Here is a 14,310-nt window from a genome sequence, read left to right as displayed (position 1 = left end):
CCATCCAGCCTCCAGTATTTCTGTTCTACCACAACACACAGCCATCTGCTCCCCCCAACCTCCCCCCATTTTTTTCCCTCCTCCCTCTCCCCACCAATACACACACACACACACAACCACAGAGCGCACGTACCTCCAATCTTACCATATCTAATAACCACAGTAAACCTGGCCCCACAAAGATAATATCTCAATGACTCAAGAGCACATTTTATAGCGAGGCTTCTTTTTACAGAATACCTAGTCTCCCGTGGGAAATACTTTCTACTAAGATATAGAATAGGGTGTTCAATGCCATCAAACTCCTGACACAAAACTGGCCCCAAGCCCACATCTGAGGCGTCTGTTTGTACGACAAACGGCTTGTTAAAATCTGTGGACTTTAAAACCGGGCCTTTACACAAAAGATGTTTAATTGTGGTGAACGCAGAATGACAGTCCCTAGACCACTAAAGTTTATTTGGGCAATAATTTTTCAAATGATCTGTTAAGGGAGCCGCTAAGGTAGAAAATTGAGGCAAAAATCTCCTGTAATAGCCTTCCAAACCCAACCTGCATTTTGAGGAGTACTGGAACAGTTACCACTGCCTGCTGCTGTTTAAAGAAGTCCAACATCTGTTGCAAAATGGCTACCATGGTGGTCTGTTTAGGATCCCTGGCACAGGACCAAATTTACCCCACTGCTGACACCACAATGTAGAGGGTAAGTACCAGACAACCAATGGGAGACTGAGATGTTGCAAACAAGTAAGCTTTTATTCCAGACTTGAAAAGCCAGAGTAAGTGTAATGGCTTCTTACACAAGTCAAACAACAGTTCAGGAACATCAATTCAGCTTACATGAGACAGCAGTTCAAACGAGCCGAGTATTCACAGCAATGTCAGGGTTCAGGTTGTCCAGCATATAGAGGGCTGCCAAAGGTGCTACCTCTTCCTCACATTCCCCTTGACTAACTCATATAACCAGGTTTTTATACCATAGCTGGTGTTAATTGAGGTAAGAGTGTATTTCCTGGAATCAGTATGATTTACCGCCGGCCACCGATAGCGGAAGCCAGGCAGGGATGAAGATCCCGAAGCTAGAAAGGTTTGTATTAACTAACCTATTTTTATCCCCTATCCCTCCTTTACGGGTGCCTAACCCCCCACCCCCCTAAGTGCCTAACCCTAACCCCCCCTCACCGCAGCGTATCCCTAAGTCTCCCATGGGGTGGGTGCCTAACCCTAACCTCCCCCGTGAGCACCTAACCTAACCCTCCCACCATCGCGGCTGTCCACGCCCGGCTTACCTTCGATCGGTAAGCCGAGTGTCGGGCTCCCGGCCTAGGTCTAATGACAGGCGTCGGGATTTCGACACCTGTCATTTGTACCTTGCCGGGATTAGACAGTCGGGAAGCCGGACACCTAACCCCGGCGCTGCAGGGAGGCACCATTGGCCAGGCGTCCGCTGAGATTGTAACCAGCGGGCGCCCGGCTCCCTCCCCGCAGCGGCAGCCAGAGCCGGAGGCTAGAGCTCACTTGTGAGCTCCGGCTTCCGGCTCAGACAGTGCACTATGGGAGAGACGTCAGAACGTCTCTCCCATAGTGCAGAGGAGCAGCCGGGCGGACCAGAAGGCAACGGGGCTTAAGGTAAGTATGACTTTTTTTTCTTTTTAGCGCAAGCAGCTGTTCCACTGAGGGCATTGCTCGGGGGGGCATTACTCGCGAAGGGGCATTACAACTAGGGGCCTTACTATTGGGGGAACCATTTCTGGGGGCATTACTATTGGGGACTACTTGAAGGTAGGGCATTACTACTGGGGCACTAGTACAGAGGGAGCATTACTATTAGGGGCACTAATACAGGGGCATTTATACAGAGGGTACTACTACAGGGGGCATTACTACTGGTGCCACTACCACAGGGGGCACAACTACAAGGGTATTGCTACTGAGGGCATTTATACAGGGGGCATTACTATTGGGAACACTACTACAGGGGTATAACTACTGGGGGTACTGCATAAGGGGCAACACTCCTGAGGGCACTACTACTGGGTGCACTGCATAAAGGGCACCACTACTGTGGGCTCTGCATATGGGGCACTACCACAGTGGGCACTGACACTACTGAGGTCCCCATTGTGCATACCCCCAGTTCATCACTTTAATAGGGGCCCTCACATGTTTGTTGCCCAGGGGCCCCCACAGACCTTAATACGGCCCTGTCCAACGCTACAGCCCGATGCGGGACTGTAGCGTTGGACAGGGCCGTATTAAGTATTAAAACATATGGGTGCATGAGGGGTGGCCCCCCCTGGACACAGAGGCCCGTGTGCACGGCACACCCTGCACCCATAATAAATATGCCCCTGAAATAGGCTCCATATTCACGTCAGATGCACTGCAGATAATTTTTTAAGCTTTGTTGAGTAATCTTATTAAGAAATATAATGTACATTAAATGATAATGAAGAAAGATGACATTAAGTTCTCAATATTATGTATAACTTATGGACAGAATTACATTTGAAAATATTATTAATATAAAATATAATACATTCGTCGCGTAAATTTTACTTTTTGGAGTGCCCCCTTGTGACAGCTAATATCTCATAATTTCCACCAATATAATGGCCACGTTTCTCCTTTCTGGCGTCAGTTTTGAGAGTGCGGCGTTCCCCCAATCAGAGTCTAGCGCCCCCTCTGACAGTGGTACGGCCTCTACTGCTATTGGACGCGCTGCCGGCAGGATTGATCATGAGACGCTGATTCTGCGATCAGCCCTGGCTTTCTATTTTCAACCACAACTGGCGACGCTCGAATGAGTAAATCGATGAGTACACTCGTGCAATTGCTTTGGTCTGTGCACAGCCTCCATTTTCCCGCGTTCAAGCCTGGTGGCGCGATAACTGGGAAATCGGTGATTGCTGTTGGTATATCTGGCGGCAGCAGCAGCAGCAGCTTACACTGTGCACTGGCACTGGCACTGGCACGGCGCTCTCCTCATACTGAGTTTCTTTAGTGAGTCATCATCGATCCAGTGCGTGCGCTGTTCGGTAACGCCAATATATCATATCATATCATATCATATCATATATCATATAGCATTGCCCATACAAGGGTAGATATATATTATATATATGTGCTGACACCTGGTATATGTAAATGTTACAGACGGACTGTTGTCCTGGCAGAAACCCGGGTGGGGGACAATCATTATATAATGTGTGAAACATTCAAACTAGCAATTAACATCCCACTGGCAGCCTATGATAAAAAAAAAAGAGGAAATCGCAGAATATTTTAATTAGCACATACCTGTAGTTACTCTAGAGCAGTGATGGGCAACATAGGATTGGCCATTGAGAGGAGGCCTCCGATGGTCAACATCGGTGACTGATCTCTGAAGGTGGCTGACAGCACCGCTTGATGTATTATTTTAACTTACTATTAAGGGTAACGTGTGGTCATTTAGAAGGGTTTGGTATTATAGGTTGACATTCAGCATGAAACTGATGAAATGTTGACGTGGTCAGAGTATCAATGCGGTTTTAAGGTAAAGCTAGGTACACACTACACGATGTGTGTACCCTGCGATGGGATGACGTGATGGAACGATACATCAAGCCGTCCGTACACACACACAATGCTGTGTTTGATGGGCTGATATGCTGCATTTAGCAGCATTGTGTTGTTTATTACATCATCCGATCTGACAAGCAACACATCAGATGGGAAGATGCGATGAACGACCAACATGAATGCACATTTGGGCATACACACTGTGCTATAAGAATGTTATATCTTTCTGATTTGCTTCAAAACGATACATCGTCTAATATATTGCCTAATGTTGATATGTCGTTCTGTGCATGTCAACATTTATAATGTGGTTATTATCACTGTCCACATCATAAATGTTGAAATGGACATAGACAGCGGTCTCTTCACTCCTGGGCCACATGCGTTCTACAGACCACACGTGTGGTGGCCATTGCCAAGGGTTCCTTTGGACCATCCCGGCTAGTTGTACAACTGCACACCCTTTAGGAGGTTAGAGAGCCACCCAATGCAGCCCCCAAAGTGGACTAGGTTACTCATAAGTCTATTGCTGGGTACACACTGGGCGATATATCTCAGGCATCCAATTGAATGGCTGATATATAGCGAATGCATTGGTGGGTGTGTACCCCCAATATGTAAGTACGATGTTGTACACAGACACATCATGTCGGCTGTGCAGCACAGCAGATATATCTGCGCATCTGGATGTGTGTACGAGTGGTCTGCCGACTGCCCATACACTTGCTGCAGGGACCCGGCTGTGATTGACATCTCAACTGGGTGGGCAAATTAAATGCTCGCCCAGTTGTGATGTCAACGTTGACAGTGTAAGCACATTGGCAGAGAGATTGGTAAGTGTGTATGCACTTAGGTCGACTGAATGGCCAAGTGTGTAATCATCTTAACAGAATAAATTCTGCATCTTACTGTCTCCATGTCCTTGCAGGCAATAGGCTGTGATCTCTTGGTTTTGGCAATGGAATTCAGCAGGAAGAAATATCTGAAGCATAACGCAAGACTGCACGGGGATATAAAGGGTGACCAATATCCATTTAGTCTGCAGTTCTACCAGCTTCCTCCTACTGAAAATATATCCCTCTTGGAGTTTGAGACCTTTGCCATTGAGAGACTTAAACGTGAGTTGCTATATATATCATATCATTATTTGCTCATTTCTCTTTAATTCTGTCGCAGTCAATATATGCTCATAGCAACTCATGTTTTACTAAATGAAAGGTTTGAGAGTGTTTTTAGTGTATTTTAATGATAATGAGAAAAAAGTTAAGCATACTGTATAGTTTTTTACGTTTCTTCTCTGTTTTGGGGATATTAATTATGAGTTTGTAGTGTTCCCGCTAGAATGCGGGCAGGGTGCAGACTTGTGGGTAGGGCATCCTCTGCACACGCTCCCGAAAAAAGGGGCATGTCCATTCGATACCCCCCCAATTTGCCACACTTGGGGGTGTGCCCGGCGTCTTTTTCAACCGAAAATGAATGTTACAATGTGATGCGACTAGGAGGCACCAGGAGTCTGTGCTAATTAACTTGATTATAAAGCACATGGCGTGGATAAAAGCCGCGGACTCTGCATCATAGCACTTTGTATATAGATTCACACTCAATCACACACAGATGTACAAGTGTGACTTCTAAAATAATCAGCAGTCTCCTGGTGCGTCAAATTATCGGGCTAAAAAGACTCAAAAAGATGCCCGGTGCTAGCAGAGTCACACAGGACTTGGCGCGCCAAGATTCGCTGTTTGACGCGACTGCAACAAGAGTGTAGTAGAACACATCTGTATGTTGATCTACATTTGTTACTCTACTTACGAAACTTGGGTAGTGGCGCTTCTGCAGATCCAGTGAGCATACCAGTAGTAGTGACAATATATATTTGGTGCTAAGCTGGCTGTCCAGAGAGGGCCTTTGCACCTGATGCTCAGAGTGCTTGAGATACAGTGCAAGGTGCCTGCAGGGTTTTGTTTACTTTGAGACAGGAAGAGGCACAGGGAGGTGGTTGATGAACACAGCTTCTAGTAGCTAGATGGGCTGGGCAATTGAAAGATGTTATTGATTTAATTTGTAATATTGGAGATGCAGATGGATTCATTCATTATAATAGGCATCTATTGTAGCTTAATAAATAATTGTTCTAGCTTGGTGCTCATACACACAGACACTGGCTTGCAGCACATCCTATTCAAGTAACTAGGAAATCAGCTTTTTTTCAGTAGGCACAACTGATTTACTAGGCATCTGTTTTACAGTTGAAAATGTGTGTCCTAGAGCGTAATCATCAATTTCTGTATGCTTTTTAGTTTTGAAGACCATAGAGAATCTGGGTGTTAGCCATCTGAAGCATTCAGAAGAGTACAAAACAAAACTGGAGACTGAACTTAGAAAACTCAAGTTTCCATTTCGTGTAAGTATAAATGTGGGAAATCTTTTACAACAAGTTTCTTCAATAAAGCTAGAAAAGGAAAACAAAGGGGTACCTGTCATAATTAATATTTTTTTGCATATTTTATCAGTTATTTGTTTTATCTGAATGTCGGTTCAGAAGCTAGAAAAGGGCATCAGTATCTCTTTAACTTCATCCGGGGGACACTTCATTATGCTTGGAGTGACTTGGAGGTGTCGGCACTTAATGAGGCAAAATTTTTAGCGGCATAGAAACTTGACCCCTCCCGCCCCAGTCATGTGTCATGCCCCAGTTATGCTTAAGTGTCAGCATTGCGATTTTTATTTCTTTTTTTTTTTCTTGTACACTTATTTATACAGCTATCCATCCCGTTTTGCCTCAGCTACCCAGGTAAATTCCCCACCTTCCGGACTGGCAGGGATATTCTTAGGGCCTGTTTCTTAGCTCTAGTCAGCAGGGTCTGGAGGCAGAGCAGCCGGTAACAGGGCTGGAGGAGGAGCGGAACCCGGTGGCTTTGTCAGTAGGGGGGAATCATCACGGCGCCAGGGATCGCGAACAGCACCCTGGGCGCAGTGCCGAGGCCAGACACTCATACCAGAGCAGGCCTGGCATCCCGGAAGCCGCATAGTCCCAGGATGCAGGAAGTTACAGAACGGGAAGCCGCATCCTGGGTACCAATTTGGATCAGTCCACACTTCTAGTGAGATGAGGGGTGGTAGGATCAAAAGCAGAGAGAGTGACAACACTGGCAGATACGCTTGGTGCCTTTGCCAATTTTGGGTAACACACTAGGGTAAGACATCAGGCTATGCTGAAAAGCATTAACAGGAGCAGCTAATGTTATGAGACAGTCGGCAGGTTCAGTCCAACACCTGAAGAGGAAACGCTGATCACTGGAATACAAACTTCCTTCCTTCTCCCCTTCACAGCTCAAATCCACGTGGAGAGTGGTAAGTATCTGAATCATTTATCTTATTTTTTCAGATATTACTGTTGAAGACTATCATTTGATAGATCAGTCTTGTTATATCTTACATTGGTTATACTGGAAATGTCTGAAAAGGATATTGCCACTAAATGTAAGAGGGGGGAAAGTTGGTTGATTCTAGTTAGCTGTCAGAAGTCTCTGCTAATCCAACAGAGGAGCCAGCATGGGTTAAAACTATTGCTATGTCTATTGCTTTTGTCATGCAAGAGGAATTTGTCTAATTTTGTCTCTGGTCAGAGTAAGGTTAATCCTGGGAAGGAGGTTACAACTCTGGAAGATTATTCAGAGATTCCTGGTACTAGTCGGGTTAAATCTTCAGGGACCAGAGCTATGGAGAGGACAGCTTTGGGTTTAGAGAAAAACTTCATTGTCTCTAGAAAAAATATTGGATTGTCAGGGTCTATGTCTTGTAAGAGACCAAGTACAGAGGAAATAGAAAATTTTTCTGAGTTTTCCTCTGATGTGGAACGACGGGTGGATAATTCTGATGGTGAAGATGTGGTTTATGCCAGTGATGAAAATATTAATGGTGAAAACACACAGATTTCTTGGATCTAAACAAATCTGTGGACTTGGATTCCTGTTTAGAGTTCCCATTTGAATCTAATACCTGGCAGACTGCTCTGACCAATTTATCTGTTTTCCATCAACTGCTTAATTAAATTAGATGATTGCAGAACCGTGGGAAATTATTGTAAAGACGTTTCAGCCACCACAGGAAGATCACCTGTATCCTGAAAATGATAGTGTATAGGCAACAACCTCATAAGGTAGATGTACCTGTAGCAAGATTATCAAAAACCATGGCACTTCCCATCCCAGATGGGGCATCACTCAGAGATCAGGGGGCTAGGAAATGTGAAGCTATTGTCAGGTCCATTTTTATAGCAGCAGGTGCAGCTCTTAGGCCGACGTTTGCGTCTGCCTGGGTAGCAAAAGCTATGGAAAAATAGATTGACATGTTGATAGAAGGTATCCAGTCTAATTACTCGTTAAGTACTAATTTATGTCTTTAGCAGAGCAAATCAAAGTGGGCGCTGAGTATTTGAGTGCGGCTACTTTAGATTCCTCTGTCATTTTGTCAAGCCTTGCGGTAGTGGCAAGAAGAGTTATGTGGCTTAAGGCATGGGAAACAACTCCTGAAACAGAAGTTTCTTGAATTCTTGCCCATAGATAAATACTTATTTGGGCCTGAGTTAGACAAGAAGATTTCAGAAGCCACAGGAGGAAAAAGTTTTTTTACTAGTTAAAAAGGCTTATAAGGCCAAAAATAGACTTGTTCGCCCATCTTTCAAACAACATTTACATTAATCCTTTCAGGGAAAAATTGTGGAGAAATTGTACCTACAAGAGGGTTCAATATTAGAAGTAGAGGTAGATTTGTCAGAAAGGATCTGCATGACGGGAAGGGCATACACCTGGAGGATTCTCGGGTTGGTGCCCGGTTATGTTGTTCAAGGACAGATGGATGGTTTCTTCCACAGACAAGTAGGTTTCAGAAGTCATAAAAGGAGGTCAATATTTGCAGTGTTGATCCTTCTTTTTCAAGGCCTTTGCAATTCACCCTGGCATGCTGTCAATCAACTTCTGGGCCACATACTGACTGATGGCCGCCCATTCTTGCCTAATCAATGATTGGGGTTTGTCAGAATTTGTGGGTTTTTGTTTGTCCACAAACCTCTTGAGGATTGACCACAAGTTCTCAATGGGATTAAGGCCTGGGGAGTTTCCTGGCCATGGACCCAAAATTTAAATGTTTTCCCCGAGCCACTTAGTTATCACTTTTGCCTTATGACAAGATGCTCCATCATGCTGGAAAAGGCATTGTTCATCACCAAACTGTTCTTAGACATTTGGGAGAAGTTGCTCGTGGCTGTGTTCTTAGGCAAAATTGTGAGTGAGCCCACTCCCTTGGCTGAGAAGCAAACCCACACATGAATGGTCTCAGGATGCTTTACTGTTGGCATGACACAGGAGGAAGACTTTTGGAGGATGGCCTGGTGTCAAGAAGGGCAGCAAAGAAGCCACTTCTCTCCAGGAAAAACATCAAAGACTGATATTCTGCAAAAGGTACAGGGATTGGACTGCTGAGGACTGGGGTAAAGTTATTTTTCTCTGATGAATCCCCTTTCAGATTGTTTTGGGGCCTCTGGAAAAACACTTGTCCGGAGAAGGAAAGGTGAATGCTACCATCAGTCCTGTGTCATGCCAACATTAAAGCATCCTGAGACCATACATTCACCAGGTTTTACAGTTTTCAGGATTTTGTGTCCAGTGAAGCTGAGTTTGGACAAACTGTCTTGGAATCGGCCAAATACGGACGTACCCTCCCATAGAGATCAGCTGTTGTACATCCCCAAGCGTAATGAAGTGTCCCCCAGATGAAGTTAGAACAAGATTTATAGTACTTCCCAGTTAAATCTCTGGCTTCAACTGGGGGACACTTCGTTTCCTCCCTCGACTGATTATTGTGTAAATAGATTGTTAAAAGGTGGTTACCTCTTTTTTTTCTTCACGCTATTTAAATTCAAACTGAGGGAGGAGCTTTTATACTGCCAAAAATTTGGCCTCATTAAGTATTGATGCCTCCAATTCGCTCTAATTCAAGTGTAATGAAGTGACAACCAGATGAAAAGCAGAAAAGTAGCCCAGGCGCTGAAGAGTTAAAAACGAAAAACTTTTCAGATTTGATGCAATTGTGTGAGTCATTCTCTCTATAACATAGATCTAAAAGAAGAAATAACCGTAGAGTCTGAAAGTTGTGAGTAAATTCACTCAGAGCAGAAACCATTTAGATTGTTTAATAAAAACGAATAAACAGTAAACATTTGTGTATATCAAATTTCCATATCAGCTGTATAATAATAAAACAGTACTAGACTGAAAGTCCAAATAAGGTATAGTGGGTGAATATAAATATATATTTTTCAATGTCCCGGGATCTAGTCACTGAAACAGTTAGCAGCAAGTAATTGTTCCTGAAGGAAGTGTCTAAGTCTTGTAGAAAGGATCAGTTATTAGTAGCATATATATTGTCTGTTGGTTTAACAGAGGGACCCTATAGGGGGTCACTGTATAGCAGCGCAGATATTTTACCTGCTGGTCAGATAAGACTGACTCGTCTTGCTGTGGATATGGGTCCGGCTGTGGCGTTGCAAATAGCCGCATCCACGGATGGCTGACTTCTTATTCTCGACCTGGCTAATGTATGTAATAGCCACTCCAGAATCCTGTGTTTGGGTGGATATAAGCTAGTGGGTCCCAAGTAGCGTGCTTGTGCAGGGCTACTGCTATTGCCAGAGAAGTAATCTGCTATGGAGGAATGTAATTTCAGCTTCCCTTGTGTGAGTAAGACAGCTTCCAAGGAGTAATCCAGAGACAGTCAGAATGACTTGCACCAACGCGTTTCAATGTCCTTCTGATGCTTTTTTCACACAGCCGATTACATCTCCGGCAATTGAAGCAGCCCCTGCACAAGCACGCTATTTGGGACCCACTGGCTTATTTCTATCCAAACACAGGATTCTGCAGTGGCTATTACATACATACTCTTAAGCTCCCCCGTTAGCCAGGTCGAGCATAAGAAGCCAGCCATCCGTGGATGCGGCTATTTGCACCGCCACAGCCGAAACCCATATACAGCACAAGACGAGTCAGCCTTATCTGACCAGCAGGTAGAATATCTGCGCTGCTATACAGTGACCCCCTATAGGGTCCCTCTGTTAAACCAACAGACAATATATATGCTACTAATAACTGATCCTTTCTACAAGACTTAGACACTTCCTTCAGGAACAATTACTTGCTGCTAACTGTTTCAGTGACTTAATCCCGGGACATTGAAAAATATATATTTATATTCACCCACTATACCTTATTGGGACTTTCAGTCTAGTGCTGTTTTAATATTATACAGCTGATATGGAAATTTGATATACACAAATGTTTTACTGTTATTTTTTATTAAACAGTCTATCTAAATTGTAACTGCTCTGAGTGAATTTACTCACAACTTTCAGACTCTACAGTTATTTCTTATTTTGACCCCCAGATGAAGCCAGAGAAAGAGATTTAACTGGTAAGTACCATAAATCTTGGTTTAGTGAAGTTGGTGACTAAAATATTTCTATTCATAAGGGGTCAATTTAATTATTTGAGAGAATTTAGGTCCTGTCTAAAGTGTACAGGACTTATTTAATTGTTTTGTGTGACCAGCCCCATGGATGCATTCTCGTATGAGAATGCATGGGACTAGCCGTGTTAAGCAGCTAGTTCCGTGCTTGTGACCAGCCCCGAAGCCCTATTTATCGTGGATTTCTGTTTGCACCCTTAGTGTTCACTCTAGCTCCAGCGGCAGGCAGGGCGCCGGAGCTAGAGAGGGCACTTCTGCGCGTGCCAAAAAGGGGGCGTGGTCACTAAAAATGGGGCGTGTCTATAAGATGCTTCCCCTTTTCTTAGCTTTTGGGGTATGCCCGGCACTTAAGGACACGCTGGGCAGCCCCCAAGCGCTGCTGACAGGTAGAATAGATGCCGGGCGCATGCACACAGTCTATTCACCGGCAATGACCGGGTCGCCGCACACTTCCCCACCTGCGGGAACTGCGACCTGCGGGTGAAGACGGCACCCGCAGGCTGTCTTAGCGGGGCGGTGAGGGCAAGGCACTTTTTGCCCTCCAGAAGGAGGGCAGGGCGCGGCGCAGCGCCCCGCTAAAACAGCCTAGCGGGAACGCTACACCCTCCTGAGGTGCGAGAAGAGATCCACTGAGAGTGCAGCCTCTTGGCTGGTCACAGAAAACAACTGAATGGCTAAACTCCCACAAACTATTAAATCACCCCCATAGTGCAATAACAATAATTAACAAATCCACAAAGAAAGACAGTGTTTGTGGAACTCTGTTATTAAGGCTAGGTACACATCAGAACGATGTGCATCCCAGCCAACCTGAGGCCTGATGGAAGGATATATTGGGCAGCCGTACACACTGAATGATCCGGTGTACGACGTGATATACCCTTCCATTCTCACATCCACCTGCATGCTGTCGTCAGCATGGTCGGCCCATCTGACGTGATGACTCCGCTGACAACGCAAGTGTACGTGCGACTGCGCATACACACTCTGCGATGTGAACGGTATGTCGTTCCAATTTGCCTAGTGTGTACCCAGCTGTACAGTCATGGGCACAACATGTTCAGTAAGAATGTGTATCTCAATGTTGAGGGTGAACTTCAAGTTAAAAATGTATTTGCTTATACCAGTGTGTCAGACACTTTTTAAATGGATTGTTGTTTTTACTGTTTGATAAATTACAAAAATATCAAACTAAGGGGGCGATTCAATTCTTACACGGGGAATTTAGCAATTACTTCCCGCAACTAGCCCCAAGGCTGCATTTATTGCATATTTTTGCTTGCACCCTCCTAAGGTGCATACAAAACTACTTTTTAAGCCGCAATAAGTAATGGGTTCCCAATGTTGCAGTTCAATTGTTTGTGGGCACCCATTATTCAACCCATTTACACGAGGTTTGGCCGCGTAAGACTGCTTTAAACCCATATAAAGTTTTGATTAGGGTGCCCAAATCTTGGATTTTCCGCACATTTCTGCTCACCTTCTGAAAAAAAAATCATTTTTATAGTACCACAAATAGAAATATTTACACTTTCTTCAAATTTGTTGATAGTAATGAACCTATAACTTGATGTAGACCTAGCACATTTCTTGATATTTATTAATCTGTCATAAATGATTTTTTTTTTGTATGTTACTCAGTCTCAACAGGGTGACAAGGGTGATGTTTATGAGCAGCGGAGAAAAGATCACATATCACACTTTATTCTGCGCCTTGCATACTGCCAATCGTAAGTTAACATTAACTTTAGTCACCAGACAATTACTCTGTTTTGCGAGATGTTACTTTGGGCGGTATTTACTAACACTGAAGTACAGTCAAACCTCCGAAAACTGGCATTTTCTGAGGTTTGACCGCATATCCTATGTGAATCAAGCCACGGAAAACGAAACTTTCCAGAGCTTGTACCTGATACGCAATGTCATCTATAGATGGCATTGCCTAATAGAAGCCTATTATCATGTTTTCGCAGCATACCCTAATAGGATCCCTCCCAGTGTCCTGCACGACTCACTCATACGGACTGCCGGGTCATAAACCCGCAAGTCCTCACATCGCAAAGAAAAGCTCTTATGTAAAGAGCTGCACTTTGCGGTTTTAATCGCAGTTGTACATGCAAGCTTCGTTAATAAACATCGCTATTCATGCGGTAAGTGGCGGGATGTATCAAATTAAAAATGCGATGATTGATACATCCCTCCCTTTATATTTTAAAGTATCATATTTATAGGCTTATTTTTATATTCTGTTAATGCTAATAATATCGAACTGGCAAATTTCTTTTGCTCTTACCAGAAGCCATAATCTTTTGTCCAGGGCATCAGTGGGTTATTAAAAATTGGGTGGCAATGCACATTTAAACTATGCAAATGTAAAAACTTCTTCTCAAAAGTAGAAAAAAAAATATCTAAAAAATTAGAACAAGGTGGGCAGAACAGATAACTTCAAGTTTTTCACTGTATATAATATTTACATATGATATAATAGATGGTCTCTTATTAAATAAAAGGTGCCCTAATGGGGGTGATTGAGTTCAGCTGATTGGAAGCCATATATAGCATCCCCACCAATGTCCAGTGGGGAGGGGGGGAGATTGCTTTAAAGCAATCACCGTCGAGAGAAATGGAAGTGATACACTGTGAGTGTTGGGCACGCCCCCTACAGTTATGAAAAGGGGCGTGTCTCAAGGCAACGCCCCTTTTTCGGGTGCACGCTTAAGTGCCCTTTTGGATGATAGGCACCCTGCCTCCCAGCTAAGCTAGAATGAACACTAAAATAGGTGCGCCAGTAGTTGAATTTCCCCCAATGCATTAACTGTACATGTCTCTTCTGAATGTATTGACCGTTTGAATGTTGAGAATAAAGCAGCTGCTTTTTACGTTTGCAGTCAGCAGGTGGCTCATCTGTGCAATACATTTCTGCCCCTTGAATGGAGTATGCCTGTAGAAATATTCTTGGCAAGAGATGTGCTGTTGTCATGGGATTATTCACAAACAAATCAAAGTCTTTTCTAATAGATGATTTATTAATGTGAACATATTTTCTCAAGATTAAAGCTAAGCAAGCTGAAGGACAAAGGCTTCTTTGAGACTAATATATACTACTTGTTACTGATTAAACTGCATGTAACTAGATGCTTAATTTTCATTTAATATTTTAATATAGTGTTGAATGATTGGTTAAATCAGGGATGGGGACCTCAGGCCCAGGGGCCGTATAAG

At 43.9% G+C, this 14,310-nt stretch overlaps 1 protein-coding gene across 4 annotated transcripts in view; it reads left to right on the top strand.

Moving 5' to 3' along the window:
* Positions 1–2,838: 2,838 nt before the first annotated feature.
* Positions 2,839–14,310, top strand: part of PRIM2 (DNA primase subunit 2) — a 232,504-nt gene continuing 221,032 nt past the window's right edge. The window contains exons 1-4 of one of the 4 annotated variants that reach the window (XM_088455935.1): positions 2,839–3,038; positions 4,493–4,682; positions 5,865–5,968; positions 12,730–12,818. In XM_088455935.1, coding sequence (XP_088312061.1) covers positions 4,523–4,682; positions 5,865–5,968; positions 12,730–12,818 — 353 coding nt within the window. In that variant the 5' untranslated portion in view covers positions 2,839–3,038; positions 4,493–4,522. The remainder of the gene's footprint in view (positions 3,039–4,492; positions 4,683–5,864; positions 5,969–12,729; positions 12,819–14,310) is intronic. The other 3 variants (XM_088455934.1, XM_088455932.1, XM_088455933.1) reach the window with 3 other exon arrangements.

Source organism: Taudactylus pleione, unplaced genomic scaffold (genome assembly GCF_031769625.1).
Source record: "Taudactylus pleione unplaced genomic scaffold, aTauple2 ptg000678l, whole genome shotgun sequence".
Classification (NCBI taxonomy): domain Eukaryota; kingdom Metazoa; phylum Chordata; class Amphibia; order Anura; family Myobatrachidae; genus Taudactylus; species Taudactylus pleione.
This window is presented reverse-complemented; position numbering and strand designations above follow the sequence as displayed.